At 43.8% G+C, this 25,535-nt stretch overlaps 1 protein-coding gene across 3 annotated transcripts; it reads left to right on the forward strand.

Moving 5' to 3' along the window:
• DYNC1LI2 (dynein cytoplasmic 1 light intermediate chain 2) lies at nucleotides 1-24,027 on the forward strand. 3 transcript variants are annotated; one of them, XM_081513314.1, is made up of 13 exons: nucleotides 1-125; nucleotides 274-347; nucleotides 2,282-2,398; nucleotides 6,412-6,642; nucleotides 12,150-12,319; nucleotides 13,256-13,349; nucleotides 14,323-14,458; nucleotides 16,766-16,877; nucleotides 17,364-17,423; nucleotides 18,286-18,327; nucleotides 18,735-18,852; nucleotides 19,630-19,746; nucleotides 21,052-24,027. In XM_081513314.1, the coding sequence occupies exons 1-13, from the start codon at nucleotides 19-21 to the stop codon at nucleotides 21,150-21,152; spliced, it is 1,479 nt and encodes a 492-aa protein (XP_081369440.1). In that variant the 5' UTR covers nucleotides 1-18; the 3' UTR covers nucleotides 21,153-24,027. The 3 variants fall into 3 exon arrangements, with proteins under 3 accessions (XP_081369440.1, XP_081369442.1, XP_081369441.1); XM_081513316.1 differs by lacking the exon at nucleotides 6,412-6,642; XM_081513315.1 differs by lacking the exon at nucleotides 2,282-2,398.
• The last annotated feature ends 1,508 nt before the right edge of the window (nucleotides 24,028-25,535 follow it).

The following is a 25,535-nucleotide window of genomic DNA, read 5'->3' on the forward strand; positions in this document are numbered from 1 at the left end:
GTGGCTGCAGTTGGCAAGATGGCGCCGGTGGGGGTGGAGAAGAAGCTGCTGCTGGGCCCCAACGGGCCCGCAGTGGCGGCCGCCGGCGACCTGACCAGTGAGGAGGAGGAGGGCCAGAGTCTATGGTGAGACTGCGAGGCGGCCGGGCTAGGGCAGCCGGTCCGGGGAGGGTGCGACCGGGCGGGGCAGACCGTCGGACGGACTGACGGGCAGTCGCGGGCCGGTCAGTTTCAGGCTGGCCCCGGGGCCGACCGCTCTGCCGTTTCCCCACAGGTCCTCGATCCTGAGCGAGGTGTCCACCCGCGCCAGATCCAAGCTACCGTCCGGCAAGAACATTCTGGTCTTCGGTGAGCGCCGCCGGCGGGGCGTTGTCCGGGGAGCTGGGGTGGGCGAGGTGGGGCGCCCTCTCCCTGGTCCCTGCCTTCCTCTCCTCTGCCGCCTGCCTGCTCGGGAGGGCCTGGAGACCCTGGCTGGACAGTCCTAGTGTGGCCGAGTCACCACGGCCGAGGTCGGGACGCTGCCCCTTTTCGAGAGCCCAGGGATGCTGGCAAGTGCTTCTCGGCACATTCCTTAGTCGCCTGGGCGCAATATTAGCTTTGCTTTAAATGTCCCTGACTTCCTGCGCTCATAGCCTCGAAGTTCACCAAACTGGGCATAAAGAGGGGAGGGACTGGATGAGGAGTTTAGCGGAGGAGGCGGAGGGAACGAGGTGGACTGGGAGTCGTCGGACTGGGGGGAGATGCCACAGGAGCTATTTCTCGATCTTGAAGCAGTGTAAGATGGGAGGGACGCCGCAAAGGGCAGCAGGCTTTGGAGTCCCCACCAGGGAATTTTCCTGCATTGTTTCAGGCTTCATTGCTGGTTTACCTGGCTTAGGTCTCTCAACATCTCTGGTCTAGTGAGAGGCTTTGGCTAAGTTCATTGCCAATATCCATTTGTTGAGTGGGCCCTGTACTGGCCAGGTTGGGCCTTGGGACTGTACAGACATCCTGCAGGCACTACACAAGAATCTCAGTCTAGTGAGGGGGGAATGGATGTCCTGGGCATAGGCAGATGATCCTAGAGCATCAGCCATGCCTTGCTGCTGTTTGGAGTTAGGTGTTTTGAAGGATAAGCGTCAACATGCAGGGCCTAAGAGGGTTAGTGTTCTCAGGAACACAGAGGTGACGAGGATGGAGGAGGGTGGAAGCTGGCACAGCCTCCTTGTGGAAGGTGACTGATGAGGTAAGGTGGAGGTACACTGTAGAAGGCTGAAGAGTTGCTGCTTTTTCCTGAAGCCGCTTGATTCTTGGGGGCTTTTTATTTCACCTCTGAGGTCTGATTTTCATGGAATTCACTTGGAGGGTGGTTTTCCCACTGTTTTTGAGGGGAATGGATGATCTTTAGTTGATCACTGCAGCAGGTAATGGAAGACCCTTAGAGGTCTTCACAAATTGGGGGATCCAGGGCACCAGATCTCTGTTTAGAAAGGGGACTCTGGCAGAGAGCGGCAGGTGGCCTGAAGTCAGGCTGAGTGCTCATCACATCCAGATGGGATGCGGAGGGCCTGAGTGAGAGTGGCATTGGGGGCGGAGAGGAGAACTTGGGTTGCCTTTCAGTTTTCTTGGTCCATAATTCTGTATTATTAAATCCCAAGAGTGCCAGCAGTGTTTCTTGGTGGTGGCTCCTTCTGATGTTTAAGGTTTCTTTTGAGGCTGGGGAAGGGGAGTTGTTTGCTTGGTGGAGGGGGATGAGGAGAGGCTTGGTGGTTACTAAGGTTGCACTTTAAGAGTTTTGCTTAGGTCTGTGATTATTTTCATTGGTTTCCTAGACTTCAGGGTGCTTACGAAAGAAATGTACGAAAACTGAAAGTGAAAAGCAGCCTCATCATTCATGGTTATGAGGCAAGATTAGAGTTTTTTTCATTAAGGTTGATTATATTTTGAAGATTTGCTTTTCTTGGGGTAGAAGTTTATTTTGTGAGACACTAGCCCCACCTTTTACTTTCACTTCTCCATTTGGGTGTCTTATAAATTGTAGATAGGATCTGTGGACCTGCCTTCTTCCTTTCCTTGGGAGGTAAGGATGGCTGCAGTAGATTGTCGTTTGAGATCTTGGAAATTGCCATCTTTCTCACCTCTCCCCACCCTGACTACTCTTGCAGCAGGTCTTGCTTTGTTTATGAATGCAGGTGAGACCTCTGTAGCAAGCTCCGTATGAAAGTTCCTTGTGTGACTGTGCAGACTTCCCATCCTGCCTAGAATAAACAGTACACTTTGTTTCTTACGTGCATCACTTGTAGGTGAAGATGGTTCTGGTAAAACAACCCTCATGACTAAACTTCAAGGAGCTGAGCATGGCAAAAAAGGAAGAGGCCTAGAGTATCTCTACCTCAGCGTCCACGATGAGGACCGAGATGGTGAGTGAAGCATTGATACCCATGCAGGTGTCTGAGTCCTTGGTTACCACTCCTGCAACATGGCCAGGCATTCTCAGTTTTGTATTTAGTTCTAAGAGAATTAGTCACAGGGGAATAGATGAAGTGTGTGTCTTTGTAGGACTTTACCTACTTCTCTTTATATAGAGTATAGTAACAAAATGGGGAATGGGCCTGTTAGCTGGGTGGCCCCACTTAAAAGAAGATACTGAGGGTAAAGTTACAGATGCACATAAACATAAGAAACTAAGAAATTTTTAAGTGCTTTGGACTTTTCTATGAGAGAAATGCTTAGCTGGCTGATCTGGGCACCATTGTTACTCTGTCTGGTTCTAGTGGAAAATCTGAAATTGGTGTAGTTCAGAATGTAACAGCTTAACAGATATTCACAAGAGAATTTTGGAGTTTTTTTTTTTGTGACAGTGTAGAAATGCTGATTTCCTGGGGGATATTTGTTCAGTGTTTTTTGTTTGTTTTCCCTAAGTGGAGAGACTAGAGACTCAGGCAATAATGTTCTCTTTTAATTCACATTTGTAGAATGTGGATAGTAATCATTTTCTATCTGTGAGTATTTGGGATGAGTAAAAGTGCATGGTAAGCTCTCTTATAAGGATTAGATATCATTTAAAAGTTTTTTCTTATGAGTCCAGTTGGAATAATGGTTTTTGGTTACCACTAGTCAGTATTGCCGGAGAAGGCAATGGCACCCCACTCCAGTACTCTTGCCTGGAAAATCCCATGGACGGAGGAGCCTGGTAGGCTACAGTCCATGGGGTCGCTAAGAGTCGGACGACTGAGCTACTTCACTTTCACTTTTCCCTTTCATGCACTGGAGAAGGAAACGGCAACCCACTCCAGTATTCTTGCCTGGAGAATCCCAGGGACGGCGGAGCCTGGTGGGCTGCCGTCTATGGGGTCGCACAGAGTCGGACACGACTGAAGCGACTTAGCAGCAGCAGCAGTCAGTATTGCCTCCTTTCTAAACTTTCAGATTTTATGTTAGGTCTTGAATGACTCTAAAAGAAATAATTATTAGTGCCTAGGTCTTTTAATTTGTAGGAAAGTTATCTATGTAGCCTAAGGATGAAATATCTTAATTAAATTACTTTCTTTAAAATTGCCTTTACCCATTTAAACAGTAAGAATCACCATGTAACAGTGATTTTACAAGGGGACAAATTCCACCACCTCTAGTCCCTCATTGCTTTATTGCTGAAATGAAGAAGCTGATCTCAGGTGGTTCCTTCTACCTTAATTCTTCGAGCTCCAAGAATCATTTAAATAGAGGGGAAAAAACCCTTTAATCTTAGCTTTATGGTCATCTTAGAACCCCAGGGACTTTTTTCCTGCTCCTCCTTCCTTGGCTTCCTTTGCCTTGCTGAACATTCCCTGTGTTCGATGTGAAAGAGGGGTAGAAGGCTCTGAGGACTCCTTGTCTAAGGAGAGCAGAGGCTTTCCAGTGCCCGCCTAGGCCCACTGGAGTTTGTGTAGGTAGTAGGGTTGGGACTCAGGAGTCACTGAGCTAGACTAGGGGGCCTTACATGTATGGGTCTTTTGCTTCCTGTCTTTGATGATTATTGTGGAATGGGCATTGTAGCCAGGCAGAACTGGTTTAGAATCCCACTCCTGTAGTCACTAGTTGTAACTGACTTAACCACTCTGTTCCTCGGTTTCCTCATTAGCAGTATTGGGCAATGAAACCAGTTTGTAAGTTGACAGAAGGAGAGGTGGCGTGGGGGTTGAGTGTCACTGAGTGCTTGAAACACAGTGATAGGTCTAGTACCCATTTTTTTTCCCCCCAAAATTTAAACTTTTTATTTTGTATTGGGATATAGCTGATTAACAATGTTGTGGTAGTTTCAGGGGCACAGCAAGGGATCTAGTAACTTTGCAAGTATATGAAACATCATGTATATACTCTGTACATTTCTACAGATGCTTGTTTCAAAGGGGATAAATATATCTCATCCCCAGCCTCAAAGTAACCATGTTCACTTGCCTTTGAGTTGCAGTACATGTTAGTTTTTATTTCAGATTCCTTAAGGTTGCCTTAAAAACTTCTTGACCTCTGCATTTATGGGATTTTTTTTAGGCCGCCTACTTGCAAGTTCCTCTTTGATGAAAGAGTTGTCCTTACCTGTGGTTAATTATACATCTTTCAGCCTCCCTTTTTTTAATTGTGTGTTTTGACTGGGTTATAAATATACATTTTGCAGGCAATCACATAGGTAGAGAATATAGGATCTGGTTTGTCCTTCATTTGTGGTAGGACTTGACATGTCAAAGGACCTCTGCCTTCAGGGCTTGGGGTATCCATTTAATACCACTTGTGGTGTGTGTGATCTCCACGCACACAGGTGAGTTATATGTAGTGGGCAGTGGGAAGAAAGGAGCTATGTCTTGTGAGGAGCAGGCATTAAAATCTGCAGACTTTAGGTACAATGCAGTATTTTCAAAGGCATTCGTAGAATCCAAATCAAAACCACTATCTCAAATGTGTTAAGAGTTTTGAAAGCATAGTTGGATGTAGATACATACCTTTATTGTACTGTTGAAATAAAGTCATGAATATAAAATTTTTTACAGCCTGTAAATGAATTGATTATATCAGAAAAAGGTAGTTAACTGAAGATATGTTTTTTGTTTATTTTTTTTTAAAAAAAGCAAGAGACTTCATTGGGAAGGGGCACCCAGGCAGAGCACAGGAGGGTAAGGGAATCCAGGAGAAATGCTCTGCCATTTCTCGGATTTCATGGCTCGAATTCTCAGATTTTATGGTGATAGGATTAGTTTCTAGGTTGTCTCTGGCCAGTCACTGTGACTCAGGGTCCTTCCTGGTAGCATATGCATTGCTCAGCCAAAATGGTTTCCAAGAAGGAGGATTCTGGGAGGTCAGTAAGACACCTAGAATCTCCTTTTGACCTTTCCTGAATTTGAATTTCCAGGTTTTTTAAAGTATAAGTTGGAATTTATTGGGGAAGAAGTTGACAAAATTTTATTTTTGATAGTAGGATGGCTCCCAAGAGGTGCTTATATTTAAAAAATTTTTTTTCTTGAAAAAGATATTTAAAAAATTTTATGTATATTATTAATTTGGAGAATTCTACGGTTTGATTATCTAGGTATAATTTTAGAATCATGTGATTCATTAAAGGTCAGCACTTGCCCATTTGTGCATATGTGTTTTTAACTTTACTGGGGAAAACCAAACTGCCTAAAACACAGACTAGTTTGATGAGCCTAGTATATCCATCCCCTGTCTTCAGTTCTTGGTCAGTGTTATGTCAGCTATACTTTACACCCTCTTTTTACTCCACATTGGATTATTTTGAAACAAACTTCAGACATTATGTCTTTTTATCTGTGACTACTTCCATATGTATGTCTAAAAGATTAGGATTTTTGAGAATGTAATTGTATTATACAAGAAATAAGTGTGGTTCCTTAATATCATCAGGCATCCTATAATCCATATCTCAATTATGTAAGTAATGAGTTTATCTCAGCATTTAAATACAAAGGTCCTGTCTCTTTGGCACCCTTTGTGGTATGTGAGCTCACTGTTTAGTGTGACTGACAGAAGAAGAGCTTGTTTAACCACAGGCTCTTGGCCACAGCTTGCCGCCTCACAGATTGCTGATATCTTAGAATGGACTATTTAGACTATGGCACAGTTGTCCAGGGAACTTTTGTAGCTTTTATTCATATTTTCTGATTCTTACTGAAAGCTAAAATGTCCTTTATTCTTTACTCCTCAGGCATTGCAGCAATCCTGTTAGATGTGGGCACAGTATATTATGGTTGTTAAAGAAATTTTATAGTTTGGACAGTGCACAGGGTACCTTGATGAAGAGTTGTTGTGTTTTCTGGTTAGGATTTTTTTGTGTTCTGTGTGGAATTCTGTGGCTGTCATCTTCAAGTTTTTTCCTGCTGTGACTCCTTTTCAGCTGTGCTGACGGTCATCGTCAGTAACTTTGCTTCGCTTCTTTTCTTAGATCACACGCGCTGCAATGTGTGGATTCTCGATGGAGATCTATACCACAAAGGCCTGCTGAAATTTGCAGTTTCTGCTGAATCCTTGCCGGAGACCCTGGTCATCTTTGTTGCAGATATGTCTAGGCCTTGGACTGTGATGGAATCACTACAGAAATGGGCTAGTGTTTTACGTGAGCACATTGATAAAATGAAAATCCCACCAGAAGAAATGAGGGAGCTGGAACGGAAGTGTAAGTAATGTAGGGTTTTCTTAACTGGAAAATTCCCTGGTCTCTTTTGATGATTCCAACCACCTTCCTTTTCACAGGATCAAGGGGCTGCAGAGCTCCCCTTTCAGAGTGTTTGTTTTGTTTGCACCATTTATTTCAGAGTTGCTTTTGTCAATTCAGTAGTCAGAAAGTCTTCAAAGCAGGGAATTCCCTGGCTGTCCAGTGGCTGGGACTCCGTGCTTCCCCTGCAGGGGATACAGGTTCCATCCCTGGTTGGGGAAGTAAGATCCCACAAGCCCCGTGGCATGGCCAAAAAAAGAGTCTTCAAAGCAGTCTTTGTCTCAGCTGTCACAGTTGAAGAAAATATATGAATCAGTATTCCTTATTGTCATTGCTTCTCTTTTGTAATAAGTGTTCTTGCCTCATCCCCTAAAATGTGATCGGTTCTGTAAGTCTTTTTCCTCTTCTGTTTACCCCTTGTCTTCTGAATTCGCATCTTTGGTGTGGAGATGTATTATGATTTCTGTAGCAAGTCCATTGCCCTGGATATCGTTGAGGTCCTATGGACCTTTTCATTTACAGGTTTAAAGGAAGCCTCACAAAAAATAAATCTTTCAGCCCTTAGTTCATTTTGCCATCCAGCAAATACGATTTTAGTAAGAAATAGGAAGTTCATTTTTTTTTTTGTCATTAAAATGAAAGGATATTTTAAGACTCAGGACATCCAAGGCCTTTTGAGAACAAACTTTAAAGGAAGTTTGTTTTTGTTTTGTTTTTCCTTTTTGTGATTCAGAAGCTTGTTTTTCGTTTTCTTTGCTTCTGTGCAGTTACATCAGCTTCTGTCCGCTTGCCAGGGAAATGGGAGGGGCAGGGGCTGGAACTGTGGCGGCAGCAGCAGTGCTGTCTTGGCCAGGGCAGTCTTGGCTCCGCCTGGCTTATTTCCACAGGATGACATCATTCCCTTTAGTGAATTAATGAGGGCTGCTGGGGCATAGCACACGGGACCTTCATACTTACTGGCAGAGACACATTGGGAATCTCGATGTGCTTTTCAAATCAGATTTCTTGCTGAGTGTCTTCCTGTCTTAACTTCAGCTTGCCCCTGTCTCAGATTAGCTAAAATGAGTTTAACGGATGATTGTTTGGTTTGCCATGTGCATATGTTTCCTGGGACACCTGCCTGTGTGCTGCAGTGATTGTTATGCAGCTCAGCTTATCTGTCCTCAAATACTGATCTTTCTAGATAGAGTCAATCTTGCCTCTGAAATAGAAACCCTGAAGACAACTTCTGAGAAGACTTCTGAGGCTGAAGAGCCGTTTTCCTTTTCACTGCACATTTACCATCATACCCAGATTAATGGCACAAGAGATTTCAGTTTCTGAACCTGTTTTCTTAGAGTTATAAACCTTGTAAAGGCTTGTTAAAACAGATAAAAAAAGGAGATTGGGCCAAGGATATTTTTGCTTCCCAGAGAGGGCAAGTGTCTGCCTGGGGCCTGGTCTGTTCTAGGCGTTGGGGATACATACAGCAGACAGGGTGCCCAATCCTGGGGAGCTTGTGTTCCCATGACACACTGAATTTATTTTGTGGTCTTAGTCATTGATGTCTGTGTCACTTAGGATTAGATTGAGCTGCATGTGTCACAAGCCCCAAAATAACAGTGGCCTAAACAAGGCTGGGTTTTATTTCTCGCTCTTGCAAGTGAAATCCAGAGGTGGTTAGTTCAGGCCTGGAAAGCAGCTCAAGGAAGACAGGTCAAGGACCCAGGCTCCTTGTTGCTTACTGCTTGGTCACTCTAGGGTGTGGTTCACTTCCTCTTGGCACCTAGAGCTCCAGCCTTCACATCTGTGTTGCAGGCAGCTGGATGGAGGAAAAGCAAAGAAGGACTGAAGGGCGTGTGCCCGTGATCTTCCTAAGAAGACATTTCCTTAGGAAATGTAGTAGGTGTGGCCGTGTGTTTTAAGTATCACGGTTCGGTTTGGTTGTAAGGAAGAAGAGGAAGGGACACTGGAGGGCAGCTAGCAATTGCTGGAACTGCATCCATGCCTCATGACTCTGGCTAACCTTCTGAGGGCCTCTCTTGTTTTCACTGCCTTCCCTCTGAGATGTTTGGAATGGTATTCACGCCTTTGTGTTACCCGTTGAAGGAGTGCCTTTGTTAGTGCTGGTTTTAGGTTACATTTTAATAAAGCGGTTGGCCATCTTCTCGCTTGAAGGACTCCCACTTTTCAGATTAATTGCGCTCTAGGTATTGTATTGAATAAGCAAAAGGCTGTCGCCCATCCTGCTTTCAGTCTCCAGTCGGCTGAGTTTGGAAGGCTGCTCCCTGGCCAGCCGCTCTGTTTCCGGATTAGAGTCCCCAGTGGTCCTGAATCCGTGTCAGCTGTTTGGCAGCAGGATTGATGGGGGAGGATAGAGCAGTCCCTGAAGCTGCCAGAAGGTGGTGCTTGTGTGTAGGTTGGTCTTCTCTTTCCAGCTTTGTGTCTGGGGCTTCCCTTGCTTATCAGGTAGATAAGAGGAGAAAAGTAAGGTACTGTCTCTTACATTTTCTCAGAACTGTGGAACCAACAGGTGATCAGTGAGGTAGGAGGGAAAAGAACAGAAAGAGGCGTCAGCAGCTAGGGTAGAGCGCTGCTCCTTCCTGTACCAACTCCCATCTGACGCCCCAGGTGGGCGGATGGCTCCTGCTGTGAAATCCTGGCCATCCCACCTGCTAGAGAGAAACTTGATACTATAGTATGTGTGCACTTGGGCTTCCCTGGTAGTTCAGTGGTGAAGAATCCGCAGGCCAATGCAGGAGACAAAGGTTCGATCCCTGGGTCAGGAAGATCCCCTGGAGGAGGAAATGGCAACCCACTCCAGTATTCTTGCCTGGAGAATCCAACGGACAGAGGAGCCTGGCGGGCTACAGTCCATGATGTCACAAGGAGTCAGCCACCACCTAGTGACTAAACAACAACAAATATGTGTGCCCTAAGGGAAATGTGCATTTTATTATTCAGATTACACAGTCCTCACTTGATTTTTATCATTCCTTTTCATCACCCCCGTTAGGAATATCTGCTCTGCCTTCCAACTTATTTTTTAAAATGCTGGATTATTAAAAACATGTGTGCATTTCCTACTGTTTTTGGATAGCAGTAGTTAAGCCAGTCCCTCAGAGAATAAGGAGCCTAGCCCAGGGTTTCCCACCCATGTTCATGTCATGGCATGTGTAGAACACAGCAGAGTTTGTACAGCATGCTGGGATGGAGGTTCGTGGAGCAGACTGCTGGAGCTGCCCCACCCCTGCCTGCCTTCCCGCAGTCACCTAGCTCGCTGTCTCGCGGCCTGTTTGAGTGCTGCATGTGACCTTGGGGAGTTACAGATACCACCCAGTTAAGCCATTGTATTTTTCATTGACCTGAAGATCTGTTAAAATGTGGGAAGAGAAAAAAAGAGAAAATGTGGGAAGGCTAAAAAGAGAACATATTCTCAGTTACATTTATATATAATTCTAGAAAACGCAAACTAATCTGTATTGAAAGAAAGTGGATCAGTGATTGCGTGGAGTTAGGGATGGTGTTGAGGAGAGGTGGGGAGAACAGATTACCGAAAGGTATAAGGAAACTTCTGGGGGTGAGAGATACATGCAGCATCTTGATCGTGGTACCGTCTCAGGGGTGTATTCATAATGTCAGAAATACCAAATTTAGGGAATTCCATGTTGGCCTAGTAGTTAGGATCCCAGGCTCTCACTGCTGTGGCCCAGATTCTATCCCTGGTCAGGGAACTGAGTTCCAGCAAGACACAAGTCAGGTCCCCCTTCCCCCCACAAAAATCAAATTTACATTTTAAACGTGGAGTTTGTTATTTGTCAGTCTTGGCTCCATAAAGCTAAAATAAAGCAGATTTTTAAAAAAAATAAGTGGGGACTTTTGATTCCTTCAAGATCCTTCAGCAGTCATCAAAAAACCCTTCTCTGTTTTTGTCCAAAATGCAATGCAGTGAAGATCTCTTCAGTCAGTTGTTTATGTTGGCAATGAAATTATATGAATGAGCTTAATTAAAGAGAAGTTGTAGAGATGAAATATTAACATCTACACTTTTGGGGTTAATCAATGGTTTTCAATTTATGTGAAAGACAGTGTGTTCCCAGATAATTCCAGAAGCTTGGATAATGATAATCTAAACCCTTTGTAAATTAGAACTCATCATTTGAAAATATTTGAAACCCGTTCTATGAGTGAAGAAGAGAACATGCGCCTTTCTCCAGGTTTGCTTTCATCTAGTCCTGTGTGTTTTCTCAGTGAGCATGTTGTGGATGTGAGTAAAAGTCCTTTTGGTTCTTTACTCGTGTTATTGGTAGAAAAGTGGAGCTGCCCGTTTGTTCCTCTGGCTCGAAGCAGCTTTAATCACCATGTCCTTATTCTCTGGCTTGACCTATGACCTTGAAGCACCAAGAAAAAGGTGCAGCTCTGTGGGCTTTGCCTGGACCAAGACCATAGACCACTCTCAGCTTGAAGGCCCTCCTGTGGGATTGCATCCTTGGCCAAAGTAGTGACTGTGTGCGCCAGGGAGTGAGTGTGGTACGACTGACCCCTCCTTGTGTTAGGCAGGGACAGGTCCATGACACCTCAGGATCTCCTAAAGGTGAAAGTCCGCAAGAGTGAGGACGATGAGGAGATGCAGGTGGTGTTGGGCAAGTGCAGCCTCACTCTTTACCACGGACACACCTCCTCTGTGTGGAAACAGCACGTTTTTGTGTAGATCAGGTGGTTTTAACTATTTCTACTGAGAAAGCTGGGGAGTTTTATAAGTTATAACCTGTTTCGAGTGGTTGTCTCTGTTGAATTAATACAGTTCAACTATCCTAATATTTTGAAAGTGTAAAACGTATAAGAAAATCGTTGGGAATTCCCTGGTGATCCCGTGGCTGGGACTCAGCGCTTTCACTGCCATGACCCGGGTTCAATTCCTGACTGAGGAACTAAGATCCTGCAAGCTTCCCTGTGTGGACAAAAAAAAAAAGTGTTTGCTTTTTGTTTTCATAGTAGGAACTATTAAAGCCTTAGGAGATTTTTTTTTTTTTAGTTCTGCCAGTTTATTGCTACCAACCCATCTCCCTCCACCCTCATGCACGCATGCTCAGTCATGTAACCCCAGGGACTGCAGCCCACCAGGCTCCTCTGTCCATGGACTTTTCCAGGCAAGAATACTGGAGTGGGTTGCCATTTCCTTCTCCACCTTAGGAGATTTTTAAAAACCTGTTTAATTGTTAAGAGCTGGATACAGTTGAAGATGACCAGCGCAATATCTTTGCTGCTCTGAGGTTACATTGCTCAGACTGAATATGTCAGAATTGAGATTTTTGCATCAGTACCCCTAAATCCCTAATACTGCAGTTAAGTCGGATGCAGTTAGGAAGTTTGTCACAACTCTTAATGTTTTGTGCTTATTACTCCCTCTTTCAGTCTTCTAAAGCTGGCTTCTGTATTTTTTATTGTGTGAATGCATGTGTAATTTTCTTTTCCTTCTTTACCTGTAGTTGTGAAAGATTTTCAAGACTATGTCGAGCCTGAGGAAGGTTGTCAAGGTTCCCCGCAAAGAAGAGGGCCTCTGACCTCAGGTCCTGATGAAGAAAATGTTGCCCTGCCTCTCGGTGACAACGTGCTGACTCATAACCTCGGGATCCCAGTGCTGGTGGTGTGCACAAAGGTGGGCATCGTAAGGTTGGCTGGTTTGGTCAGTGAACACTCACCCTCTGTAAGAAACTTTGAGAAGCTCTAATTAGGTGTCTTCCCAAAGGGATGTTGGGCTAATTCAGGATTCATTAAGGTACGCTGAATATATCAGTATAGAAAATATCGTCATTTTTACCTTGCTGGTAGAAATGTGACATTTACTTATAGCTTGAATTAATCTCCTCATGGAGCACTGTCAACTTTATTGAGAGATTCAGACTCGGAACTGAAAGTAGTTTTCTTAAGGCTATGTAAACCAGTTCATTTTGCTCAAACTAGTGGTGAAAAAGGAACACAGAAGAGCAGAATTCTTTTGGCCTTTGGTCTCTAAAGTCTGTTGGACTTGTTTTCAGAAAGGAACATAGCAACCCTGGAAAAGGAAGAAAGGGGATTCAGAGTTTGTAAACTAATGAGGTGGGAATAGAAATTAAGGGTAGTCATAGAGACATAAAGTTGTGTCTCTTAGAAATGAGAAGGAAATAGCTGTAAAAACACTTTGGGTTTCAGAAGTTCTGTGATCTTAGCGAGAGCTGGTAGGTTGCCTAAGTATAGCAGAGCTGTTCACATCATACTCTGTGAGAATGGAGCCCTGTGGAGTGTGCAGTGCACAGTCATGTCCAGGGGGCCTGTTCCCTGGTGTGACTTTGTCTGATTCCTACAACAACTGTGAGATGATCGGGGCTGTCTTATCCCACTTTACAGATGTGGAAGCTGAGGCCCAGGATGAAGGGAAAAATCTCCAATTGCTTTTCACTCTTGTCTGTTTAGTTAGTTAACTCTTGTGGACTCTGGGCTGTGGCTTCCTTCTTTGAAGCTGTGATACTTTTATTTCTGAAGCAGCCAGTGGTCCCCACCTCAGCAGGCAGAGAGGCAGAAAGGTGACTCCCTTCTCTTTCTATCTTCCCTGCAGTGTGATGCGGTGAGTGTCCTGGAGAAGGAGCACGATTACAGGGATGAGCACTTTGACTTCATCCAGTCACACCTACGGAGGTTCTGCCTTCAGTGTATCCTTGGGGCGCTGAGCTGGGGCCCAGGGGCACAGGCTTCCCTCTGTGTGTTGATCCAGGCTTGCTCCAAATGGGGCATCTTCAAAGAGATGAAGTACTTCCTGAACCCAGAATAGTCTCATGGCAGGATGAAGCTGTATACATGTTGTTACTTTTTAAAATTTTACAGTGTTGGTATTTGAGACTTAATAATTTCTGCCTGTTTTTGATTGATTTCTATTTTTAATGGTGTACATATGATAGGCTTTCATATTAAGAAGAAAGCCGATACGTGGTAATTTTATTATAAATTATCTTTATTGTATCTTGGAAATCTTTCTAAACTTTTTTTTGTTTTTAGAAAAGGTTAATTACCCAAATGACAGTGTTTTAGATGCTTCAGAGTTTCCTGTATGTTTATGTTTTGTCCTGTCAATGAGAGAGATGCTGTGTCAATAGTCTTTTGAGTCTTATTTCTGTGAAAATCCAATAGCCCCACATCCTGGGCTGGGGAGGGTAAAGGTGGGTTCAGCTGCTTCCTTCGGGCTCTTCAGCTTGTCCAGCTCAGTGGTGAGGGCCAGTAACATGGTGGTACCCATCTCTCTTATGCTTAATGGCACACTTGATCACATGTGGGCATCAGTCTGGGAAAGAGCCTGTGTGCCTTGGCAGTGCTGAGGGTTTTCCCGGGCTAGCCTCAGAACCAGTAACTTGACTGCTTGGGACACAGCCTAATGAGTCAGAAGATGGCAGTTTACATGTTTAAAAAAAAGACCTACATGGCCTGCTGTCATCAACATGCTCAATGCTTTTGACTTGCTTCCTCTGCTACTATTCCTTTTTTCGTTTTTAAAATTTTAACACTTTCTCTTAATCGTGTATTGATCAAAAACTGAGCAACCTGTGACTAATACTTTGAGGATTGTGCTTGTATATGTTTGTTTTTGTCTCCGCCTGCAGTGAATTTATTTTCCTTAAGCAGATTGATTAGATGGAGCGGCTTTGATATACACATCAGTTAAAGAAGAGAAAAACCTCGACCTGTTGTATAAGTACATCGTTCATAAAACATACGGTTTTCACTTTACCACACCTGCCTTAGTTGTGGAAAAGGAAGCAGTTTTTATGTGAGTTCTTTATAGGTGGGGTGTGTGTGTGTGTGTGTGTGTGTGTGTGTGTGTGTGTGTGTGTGTGTAGCAGAGTTTTATTACAGTGAAAAAGGGACAGAAGAAGCTTCTGACATAGACATCCGAAGAGGGCAGAAAGAAAGTGAAGTCGCTTAGTTGTGTCCGACTCTTTGCGACCCCACAGTTGTGACCCCACAGACTGTAGCCCACCAGGCTTCTCTATCCATGGGATTTTCCAGGCAAGAGTACTGGAGTGGGTTGCCATTTCCTTCTCCAGGAAGAGGGCAGAGAGTGATGCTTTTGAACGCTTCTCTTTATGGTACATTTGCTCTTTACATTTTATCCTTCCAAATGAGGTACCTCTGTTGCTCTCTCATACAGCCAGCTTGCTTGTCAAAGTTCTTGGAGTTGGACCTCCTAGGGCATAGGTACACCCAACTTTACCTCTCCACTCCTTCCCAGATTACTTGCCGTCCTGCCTCCTGTCTGAAGGAAGTGGGTGGAGTGAGGTCAGGTGTGCTGCTTCTCTCTTCATTGAAAGCAAGTTGCCAAAACATTTTTGCCACTTACTGTCAACTCTGGTAAAATACTCCTGAGCAAAGGAGTGGCAGCATAGGGAATTGGCGCTTCGGGGATCCTGGACATTTTCCATTGCAACGTCTGGTTTACTGGCATCGTTGGCAGGATGACTGCCTGCGCCCTCCCTGGCACCTCATCAGCTTGGGCTTTGGCTATACTGAATGCCTGTTGTGTTTCTGGCGTTTCACACTTGGGAGCCACTGAGGCCGACTCTCCTGGGCAGAGACTTGGAACCTGTGTCATTTTCTCACTGGAGAATGAGAAGTATGGTGGATGCATAAATAAATGTTGAAGATGTGGTCTCTGAGAGGACTTGTGTGTTTTTAGGCTTAGATGTCCTCTTGACTTAAAAAAGAATGGCAGTTCATCCAGCAAACACTGAGCACCTCCTAGGTGACCGTGTTCTTTGCTGAGGACACAGAAAGGAACAAGATGTGGTCCCTGTATGTGGCCTGTAAGAGACACAGCTGAGGGGAGGTAGGTCACTAGTGGGGTAGTAGAGGCAGTGCCACAGGGAGAGCAGAGGAGAGATGCTGGGAGGGTGAGTGGTGTGTGCAGGCCAGAGGAATGGAAGGGCGGGAGGGACAGTGTGGGAGAAGACTGAAGGTGTGGAAGCCCGGAGTGCTCAGGGGACTGAACAGGCTGTCTCCTTGACATTTAGGGAGAGCCTCACTCAGGAGATTCCCAGACAGCAAACTTAGAGACGTGGACTGATTTCAGAGAACCGTTGTCCAGAGCAGTCAGGCCGGCACCAAAGCCACAACCTCTCAGTGAGTGGTATGCTTTTGGAGTCAGTCAGTACCCAAGTCACTTAAGATCTCAGGAGGAGGAGACGCAGGGAGACTGGTTGTGTTCAGGGCGGTCTGGAGTGGAGAAGAAGCTCAGAGCTTCTGAGGGTGACATGGGTCATGGCAGTGTCTTTGGCACCTTGGCTCCTGTTGGTCGTTGCCCATTGAGGAGCCGGTAAAGTCAGTAAAGCCATTCGTGGGGAGCACCCTGACTAGGCACCTCCTTGGTCATAGAGCTGTAGAACTAGAGTTGGATGGAGAATGAGAAGCCTAGACAAAAGTATGTCATGTAGGGCATTTTACACTTGCTCCTTACCTTAGGCTGCAGCTTAGCTTAATGGAACCTGGGTGCCATCCTGCCCTGCGATGTCGAGCTGGGCAGCACCCATTTAGGATCCTCAAAAACTGTGTTCCTCTGGTTAGAGGCACAGAGTAGTGCAGATTCTACCACTCCCCTTTGCTCCAGGGTACATATTCACACATCAGTAAAATTAGCCCAGCCATAAGAAAGCCATTGTCAGAAAGAACAGGTTTCAGACGACTCACAGGGGGGTCTCCGTGCCAGAGTCCAAGAGAAAGTCTCACCCTGAGCTCTGTGTTGCTCTGTATTTTCCCCTCTTGTCAGAACAGGGCCCCGTGGAGTCCTTGTTCTGGGCGGAGTTGTGGAAAAGCTCTGAACACTCGCTGTGGGTCAGTCAGCATGTACAGTCAGATCTCTTGTTGGCTCCTTAGGCCTTAGCCCTGTGACCTCAGTATGGAATTGGACCTGCAGTGAATATTGGCTTGTTTGCCAGAGGCTACCAGCCAGTCCAGCAACTGCATATCAGAACTTGGGGGAAAAGGGTATCAGCCGGGGGTTCCTCTCTAACCTGGAGTGTGCAGAGTGTTCTCTAATGCAGTCTAAGGAGAAGCAAGTCAGTCTCTGTCTCTTTGCCTTTAGACCCGCAGGCTGGGACAATGAAAAGAAAATAGCTATTTTACATGAAAATTTCACAACTGTTAAGCCAGAAGATGCATATGAAGACTTTATTGTGAAACCTCCTGTGAGAAAGGTACCCGAATCAGTCATTTTAAGAATTGTAGATTTTTTTTTTTTTTTAATGTATAAAGATACAAGTCTTATACATTGAACCATTTAGGGAGTAAAAATTAGATAATAATACAAGGGCCTTTAAAAAGTCTTTAGATGAAATCTGGTGTTATGTAAATGGCTCTGGGTGGTGCGGCATGAGGGATGGAGTGCCCACTGCCTCTGGGTTACTGTTCGTAGATGCCCTTTGCTCCTGAGATCACCTGCAGACCCTGAGCTGGGAGGTATTGTTTAGAACCTGCCAGACTTAAAAATATCATTTGCCCACGTGCCAAGGCTGGCCTTGAAACAGGGTCTTTGCTAGGCTAGAAGAACCTACCTCTGCAGAGACTCCCCAAACCCATGTTGAGACATGAACCCAAGATTCTCCTTTCAGCGTGAATTTTGACAAGTAGTTGGGGTGTTCTTGGCCTGTGACCACAAACGAGTGTGTCGCTTCACTTCACAGCTGGTCCACGACAAAGAGTTGGCAGCGGAGGATGAGCAGGTGTTTCTAATGAAGCAACAGGTAAGAAGACCAGTGAGGCCGGTGCAGAGGCTTTCTCGTGAGTGGAAGGTCATCTCCCTGGGGCGAGGTTAGGAGATACCACAAAGAGCTTGCAGCGACAAAGGGGTTGTTACCAGTTCTCGTCATTTCCTCTCGTTTATCGAATCAGTACAAGGTACCTGCCTTGCAGATTCTCTTACAGCAGTAGGCTTACTACCTTATTCAGTGCCTGTTCCTTTTTGGGATTTTTATTTGACGGTGCTGAGTGGCATGTGGGATTTTAGCTCTCTCACCAGGATTTGAACCTGTGCACTCTGCATTGGGAACTCAGAGTCTTAACCATTGTACCACCAGGGAAGTCCCTTAAGTACCTGTTCTGTCTGTAAATGTACGTTTTCTGACATAGCGTTTTCCATGTTAACAGTTTACCAGATGCCCTGACCTCACTTCCAGTTTGTCACATAGCCCCCACACAGCCCTGTGCGTGAAGGAGTTGAGCCAATACACACACTTTGTAGGTGAGGGGAGTAAAGCCAAGCTGACAGTTCAGATTGCAGACCCAGTCCCACCTCTCTGTTTCACTGAGATTGTTGTCAGACCCCATGGTGCAGACAGGTCAGCAGAGGAAGTCGATAGTTCCTCTGCCAGCTTTTCCTCCCTTCTGTGCTCTCTTTACTTCTTTAGCTTAAAAACTGGTTCCTGGAAGTATTTTTTTTCCCACCATCTATCAAATTGCTCAATTAAAATGTTTGCATTTATAGTGTAGACCCTGTGACTTGGTTGTTGTTAATGGTGCCCTCTAGTGAAATACTCAGAAGTGTTTCTCCAGACCCGTGCTCTCTGCAGGCGTGTGATAATGGCCGGTGTGTCCCTCTCTTTGCAGTCACTCCTTGCCAAGCAGCCAGCCACGCCCACTAGAGCCTCCGTAAGTACCTTAAATTAAGCTGAGGGTCAAGGGCCAGTGTCATGGGTGTCCAAGCTTTGTACCGTTATTTGTGAGAGCTTATATTTGTGTGGGCTTTTATATTTTCAGAGGGAATGTTGTCCCCCTAAAAGCCCAGGGCCAGAAACATGGTAGAAAATCAGAAAATGTCTGATGAAGGAATACAGAGCTCTGGGCATTAGAGTGAACAGCCTTTGTTATCTTGATATTTTTTCTCTCAGGAGAAACTGGGGTCTAAAAAGAAACTGAGCTGAGCACAAACTCCCATTCCTGCCACCTATCTCTCTAGACTGTGAAAAATAACCCGCAGAGGCACGTCTTTGTTTTTGGAATATGTATTTTCTGATATTTTGATGCCTGTGTGTGACTCGACCTGGTTTTGGACTTAGGAATCCCCTGCAAGAGGACCCTCTGGCTCTCCGAGAACCCAGGGCCGGGGAGGGCCAGCCAGCGTGCCCAGTGCCTCCCCAGGCACGTCAGTAAAGAAGCCAGACCCGAACATCAAAAGTATGTATCCTGTCTTCTTGGAGGGTCCTTGGCCTCTTTCCTGCTTTAGGGGCTGAGTTGGTGGGTTTGGAAGGTGGAATTGTAAGGCAGCTGAGCTATTTTCTTCCCCACAAGGGCTGTTTTCCACTTCCTGTCTTAGAGAGAGGGAGCTCGTGGGTTGGCAGAGACCAAGGCCTGTTCCTTCACTGGAACTGGTGGCCCTCACACCTCGCTTTGTAAAGGCCTTGGTTAGGCCTCTCTGTATTCAGAGAAGAATACAGCATAAGAAGTCATTTTAAAATGTATATTTTGAATCCTTGGTTTTGTTACTTAATAGGTATATATTTTTACCAATTATTAATTGTCACTTCTTTTGTCAAGCTCATTCCCTTACTAGTTTGGCCCTCATCCCAGTGACTTAATAATACCCCAAGATACTGGCTTTAGTAAAACGCTCAAATTGTATTTAGTTCTTGCATGTTTGATGCCTGTATTCTGAATGAGAGTTTTTCACAGCACCTTTGGAATGTCATGGGCTTGTAAAACTTCTGCCTCATAGACAGGGAGATGATTTGGAGTACAGGTTCAGGTGAGAAATATAAACAAGTTTCACTTAATTAATTATTGCTAACATGTAACCAGCCTTAGCAGTAGCAGTATATGAGGCATCATAGTGAAGGAATGTGCTCAGTATCAAAGATCATAACCACAAGTGGATATTTCTAAGCTGAAAAATAGTTTGTTGTTTAATTGAGTCATCCAGTTTGTATGATGCTTTTTTCTTTAATGTTTTCTTAGATAATGCAGCAAGTGAAGGGGTGTTGGCCAGCTTCTTCAATAGTCTATTGAGTAAAAAAACAGGCTCTCCTGGAAGTCCTGGTGCTGGTGGGGTGCAGAGCACATCCAAGAAGTCAGGTACTGAAGGGCCCCAAAGATTTATGACCCTTGTGATGGAGGGGTGCTGGAAGATGAGGTGGTAGACAAGAGTGTCTGCTTCCACTGACCTGCAGACCCTCGATGTTCTGAACAGGTGTTTGGTTTATACTGAGCAGTATACTTTACAACAGAATTACCGTATTAACATGCATGTTTCTTGGCACATTTGAGGTGGTATTTATGTATATTTGGTTCTCAGGAACTGAGTACTGGGTGAATTGAGGTAGATCCTAAACATATGGCCCTGGTGTAGAAGGTCTGTCCATTGGAAGTATGGTCTAGAGTGTACTGTTGATGTATTATTTACTTTTTAATTTTCTATGTTGCTTTATAAGGATTTTGTTCACTCTGCTGCCCCCCAGTCTTGTTATCTGCTGCCTGTGAACTCCGCAGGCATTTCTCCTCCATGAAGGTCCCTGTCTTGTCACACATACACATCTCTGTGACCGCCTACTCATCTGTTCTTCCAGATGGGCAGGTGGGGCAAGTCTATGACTCGGAGGTCTCTGAAACAAAAGAACCAGCTTCCTCAAAACGTATACATTTTCTCAGGAAGCTTGAGGCCATTTCAGAAGGGTTTTAATTTTCCATTGGCTATAAGGAGTATTAATTAATACAGTGTTTTCCTTAATTGGTATTTTCTGATCAAAGCCCTCAGGAAATACTGTATCCTCAAGTCAGCCTGGGCCTTCAGGGGTTCTTGTGTTCCTGGAGACTCAAGAGTCTGGCCTGGTGGCCCAGGCTATAAGCTGGTATTCCCTGGGAGGAAATAGGGATCATTTCTAGGCCCCAGTTAGTGTTCAATAATGTGCGCACCAACTTTGTGCAAGGTTGAAATTGTCAGCCTTTTCCTATTGAAATATAGTGATTCCAGGATTCCATATGAGTCCGTTGTATTAGAAACAAAACATAAACATCTGTCTGAGGCACAGAGAGTAGTTTGCTGCATGCCAGAAACTCAAATACCACCTCTTGGAAGATGGTGATGGGAGTGCATAGGGCTCAGAGGGTTTTCAGAAAGGCCTTTGTGTTTGGCACAAAGGCATCTCCAGGCAGGGGTCAGTAATGTAGTCCAGGAGCCCAGACCTGTGGCATTTGGAATAAAGAAGGGCTGAATTAGGGTCTGTCTCCTTATAATCAGTACAATGAAAAAAGACTTTTCTCATTCTTACTGGAATTATCACCAAAAATGATTATAGAAATCTGTATTATTTTAAATGTCCCTTTAAAAAAAATTTTTTTTTTTCCTGGTCTCTCATCACTGCTGCTTTTTTTTTTTTTAAGGACAAAAGACTGTGTTGACAAATGTTCAGGAAGAACTGGATAGAATGACTCGAAAGCCAGACTCCATGGTAACAAACTCTTCAACAGAAAATGAAGCCTGATCCTCCTTAAAAAGTGCATATGTAAAATGACCAAATAACTATGTATATTGATCTTCTCTAAGACCAGGATTTTTCTGATATGGCACATGCTATCAGTTTTTTGGGGCAGGGGAGATGAACTTAAAAAAAAAAAAACTTCAGTGGCTGTCCGAGTGTGAAATGCACCTTTAGGAAGGTTGTGTGTCAGACCCCTTTGTGATGGATAACCCCTGGACTCTCAGGCGTGTGGCTCTCTTGTGGGCAGCAAGTGCAGCTGGGCCTCTTGTGGAAGGGAAAGATAGATGGAGAGAAAGAGGGCCCACTTTCTTTCAGGGTGGAGCCAGTGAGACCGGGAAGTCATTGATCAGATGGTGGCTAGTCCAACCAATTGCATGTTAACAGATTCACTTCTTCATGGGAAGCAGATTAAGTAGCAGAAAGTCCAGGGAAGAGAAAGACGAGAAGGAAGAATGAGAAAAGTGTTGGGAAAGCTGAACGTTGCAGGAGGCGGAGGAGGAGATGAGCAATGTTAGTAAATACTGTGTGTTCAGTAGAAGTCAAATCATTTTTAAAACTTAAAAATCAGAAGCGTTTCCAAACTAAACACTAAGCAAAATAGGGATTGGACTTGTTCTGAATGCATCTTTACCTTACGGAAGATGTGTTAAGCATGGGGATGCCTGAGTCAGGTGGAGCTGATGTCGGGGTGGGAAAGATGGCAGCTGCCCAGGGCTCACATGCATGGCCCAGGCCATGTCCTCGTGGGAGGTGTTGGGCTCCACACATGTGCATCGTGGGGCAGTCAGTCACTGTGGGATGTGTTGAAAGTCAGCAGTTACAACATTAGTTTACCTTGAATTGTGTTTTCTGAATAGCTTCTGCTTTGTCATTTTTTATTTTTATTTTTATTTTTTTTAATACCACAGGCTGGCCTACTAGTAGAGAATGGATGACCAACCTCTCATTTTACCATAATGCAGTGTGCTACAGAAAGTATGAGGGAGGTTTTAATGTAATTGCACTCTGATTAATTGGCTCACACTGTCCCTGCCTTAAGGTCATTGGAGACCTTCATGGAGTTCCAGTGATGCAAAAGGGTTTTGTCCTAGCTCCCTGGTCTGATCAGTGCTATCAGATAAACAAATTAGTACGAATGTTTTATATTGAGGATGGAAATGATGCATTTCTCTTGTTTTATGTCTTTCATAAACTAGCATTTTTTTTTTCTTATGGAAATAAGTGTTTCAAGTGTTTCCATTTAGGGCACATTCATGTACATTGTCATGTCACACCATCATCCTGGAAGTGACTTCTGTGGATTTAAAACAGCACTTTTAATTTTATACATGACACAGAACGTTGAAATGCAAACACTACCATTAATTTAATGTATAAAACCTTCGTTGTCAAACCAAGGGAAAAACCACAGTTCACTTCTGTGGAGTTTACTTTTTTTATATGAATGTTTGTTGTACTGTTTCTGAGCATAACTTCCCTAATATCATTACCTTTACATACCAGATTTGACTGACCACTAACTGTACTGGGTATAACTTAATATCCTGTGTTATATAACAAGACTCTAAGACTGTCTTGAATTGCTTTTTTGTAAAGGTCTGAACACTGTTAAGGAGAAAGCTGAGTATTTACTTACCTTTCTGACAAACATAAAAATATGTTTCTCGTGCCAGTTTTATTGTTGAAAATACACTTTCTCCCCCCTTTTTTCATTCAGTTTTTTTTTTTTTATTTTGTAATGTATTGTGGCTTCCAGTTACCAGATTGTCTAGGTGATGACAGTAAACTGACTTGGAATGATATTTGTGGTATAATGACCAAGAGATGCCAAACAGCTTGCGGCCACATGAATGATGGGGTCACTTTATCCCTCTCTAGCATCTGGCAGGGGTGGGCAGGGGGCACAAAATAAGTGACCTCAGAAATAAAACAAAATTCTTTGAAAGGCCACATATCCAGGAGGGATACAGTGTGGTTTTAAATTTTAATGCAAGACTTTACTTTTATCACTTAAAACTGATAAGCACTTTTTGTGTCAGTATAAAATGTACTAAAACCGAAGAAATGCCAAGACACCTGTCTTGTGAAGGAGGATTTCTTGGCAATCACTTTTAGTTTCTCGGGACAAGTGGCTACTCCTAGGATCAAAAGAAGCTGATGTATAGTGTCATCTGCTCAGTGGTTGCCAAAGTCTACCAACTTTGGGGAGCTGCAGGGTTCTTTTTCCGGGGGCTGGGAGGAGGGGGCATATTTTTTGTTATTTTGGGGGTTTTCAAGCATTGGAACCAAAGGCCAAACAATAAACAGCCTTTACTTTTTAAAGTAAAATTCATTTTATTTGCAGAATACACTTGTATGGTAGACTGTTAAAGATAATTTTATGACTATTTATATACATTGTAGTGGCTACATCTGCTGTTTGTCTTCAAAATGAAAAAATCAAAGAAACAAGCCCAACCTTAAAGATATGGCCATGATAAAGGCCATGAATTGGTCTTTCCTAAAAATGCAACGGGTATGCTGCTAGAATTATTTAATTTTGTTTGCACTTTTTTTTTTTTTTGGATTGGCATTTTTAAACCAGTATTTAAACTGAAGATGTGTTTTATTAGTTAATTGAAAGTGACTGCTCTGTACATCATGACCTTAACAATGTTGATGCTGTAAGTGAAAGTTCACTGTTGTCTCTATGCTAAGTTTATTGGTGTTTTTAACTTAAAAATTAGGACTGCAGATATATTCCCCCACCAGCCTTAGTCCAGGGGTGTGACTCGATCTGGATGCAGTATGCAGTCATGTGGAACCTTGCTTTCTAGTGCTGAAAAGAAGATGTCTCTAATTACTGGCTTCAATAAACACGAATCCAGACTGCTTACAATTTTTGGTGACTTTCTTTATGATAAATCATCCCGCTGGAGATACATTGAGTTGTGCACTAGTCATATATGGGGTGTCTACCATGTAGCTAAAAATGTATACCTCTCTCACTTAAAAATATCAGAAATTCTATTAAAGAAAGAACATGTTAAAGCCATATTCTGAGGTATGTGGAATTCCAGGCTGTGGGTAAAGTGCAAGGGTTGTGAGTTGTCCAGCATAGTTTCTTGCCTCTTAGGTAAATTTTTGATTGTCAGAATTGGGCTAAGAAATTTTCGCTTAACTTATTTAGAAACCTTGAGGATTCATAGAGGAATTTCAGAGCAGTTATACCATGTTGCTCACTTGCTGAAATGGGCAACAGTAAGGTATGTTTAAGAAAATCGGATACTTTATATTAGAGATGAATTGTGTTTCTGATTATTACACTAAGTATGTTGAATTTTCTGTTCTTTTAAAGCTGATTGATTACAGAAATTTTCTCCCCAACTTTTTATTTTGAAAAAAGTTTTCAACAGAGAAGTTGAAAGAGGAATATATTGAATACCTGTGTTCTTTTACATAGATTCACCAGTAATTGACTTTCTGCAGTATTTTTTTTCTCTTTCCCTCTCTCCCTCTCTCCCTCCTTCCTTATATCTGTCTCAGTACACACACATACACCTTGTTTTCCCCCAAGCCTTTTAAAATCAGTTTTAAACACCAGGGTATTTCACCCCTAAATGTATTAGCTGAGTTCAGGCCAGTTGTCTTGTGAGACTATCCCACAGTCTGGATTTGTCTTAGTGTTCCCTCATGATTTCATTTCGGTTAAACGGTTTTTGTAAGAACGCTGTATGAGTGAAGTTGTATGTGCTCTAGTGTGGCAATCAGGCTACCGCTGTGCTGCTGATGCCTTGGGGAAGGTGTGTCCTCCCCGTCTGTCAAACTGGGGTGATACCCTTGAAGGTCTTGGCTCTCAGCCACCTTTTACACATCATTTGTAGCATCTACTGATGATCCTTTCCTAAATCAGTTACCACATTAGAAGTTCTTAAATGGTAATTTTCTTATCCCATCATTCCCTGCCTGTGTCAGCTGATATTCATCTATAAAAAAGTTTTCATCCCTCCACCCTTCTTGTTTTCACTATGAATTTACAGGTTTGTTTTTTTAATTCGAATTGTTGTAATCTAATAGCTCATTCTTTTTGATGCTCAGATTGCTCCAGATTTGATGAGTGGGAGCTTCTTCAACCAGCTGTGTCCTTTTTTCCCTTTTATTGAGACACAATTCATCATTTTAGAATATTCAGGGGTTTTTAGTGTGTATATTCATTATATTGTGCACCTATTGCCATCATCAAACTCCAGAACATATACAGTACCCTAAAAAGGAACTCCATACCTGTTAGTCCCACTTCCTTCTCCCCGTTCCTAGCAACCACAGATCTAACTACGGATTTGCCTATCCTGGATATTTTACATAGGTGGGCTAATTCAACATGTGGCCTTTTTGTATCTGGTTTCT

Source organism: Giraffa tippelskirchi, chromosome 7 (assembly GCF_054371585.1).
Source record: "Giraffa tippelskirchi isolate mGirTip1 chromosome 7, T2T-mGirTip1v1.2.pri, whole genome shotgun sequence".
Classification (NCBI taxonomy): domain Eukaryota; kingdom Metazoa; phylum Chordata; class Mammalia; order Artiodactyla; family Giraffidae; genus Giraffa; species Giraffa tippelskirchi.

What these genes read in the sequence shown, in the direction of transcription:
- DYNC1LI2 (XM_081513314.1), top strand. Translation starts at nt 19, where the DNA reads ATGGCGCCGGTGGGGGTGGAGAAGAAGCTGCTGCTGGGCCCCAACGGG. An exon ending in CAAGAACATTCTGGTCTTCG is followed by an intron (nt 348 to 2,281) that starts GTGAGCGCCGCC and finishes CATCACTTGTAG; the next exon opens with GTGAAGATGGTTCTGGTAAA. An exon ending in TGCTGGTGGTGTGCACAAAG is followed by an intron (nt 12,320 to 13,255) that starts GTGGGCATCGTA and finishes TCTTCCCTGCAG; the next exon opens with TGTGATGCGGTGAGTGTCCT.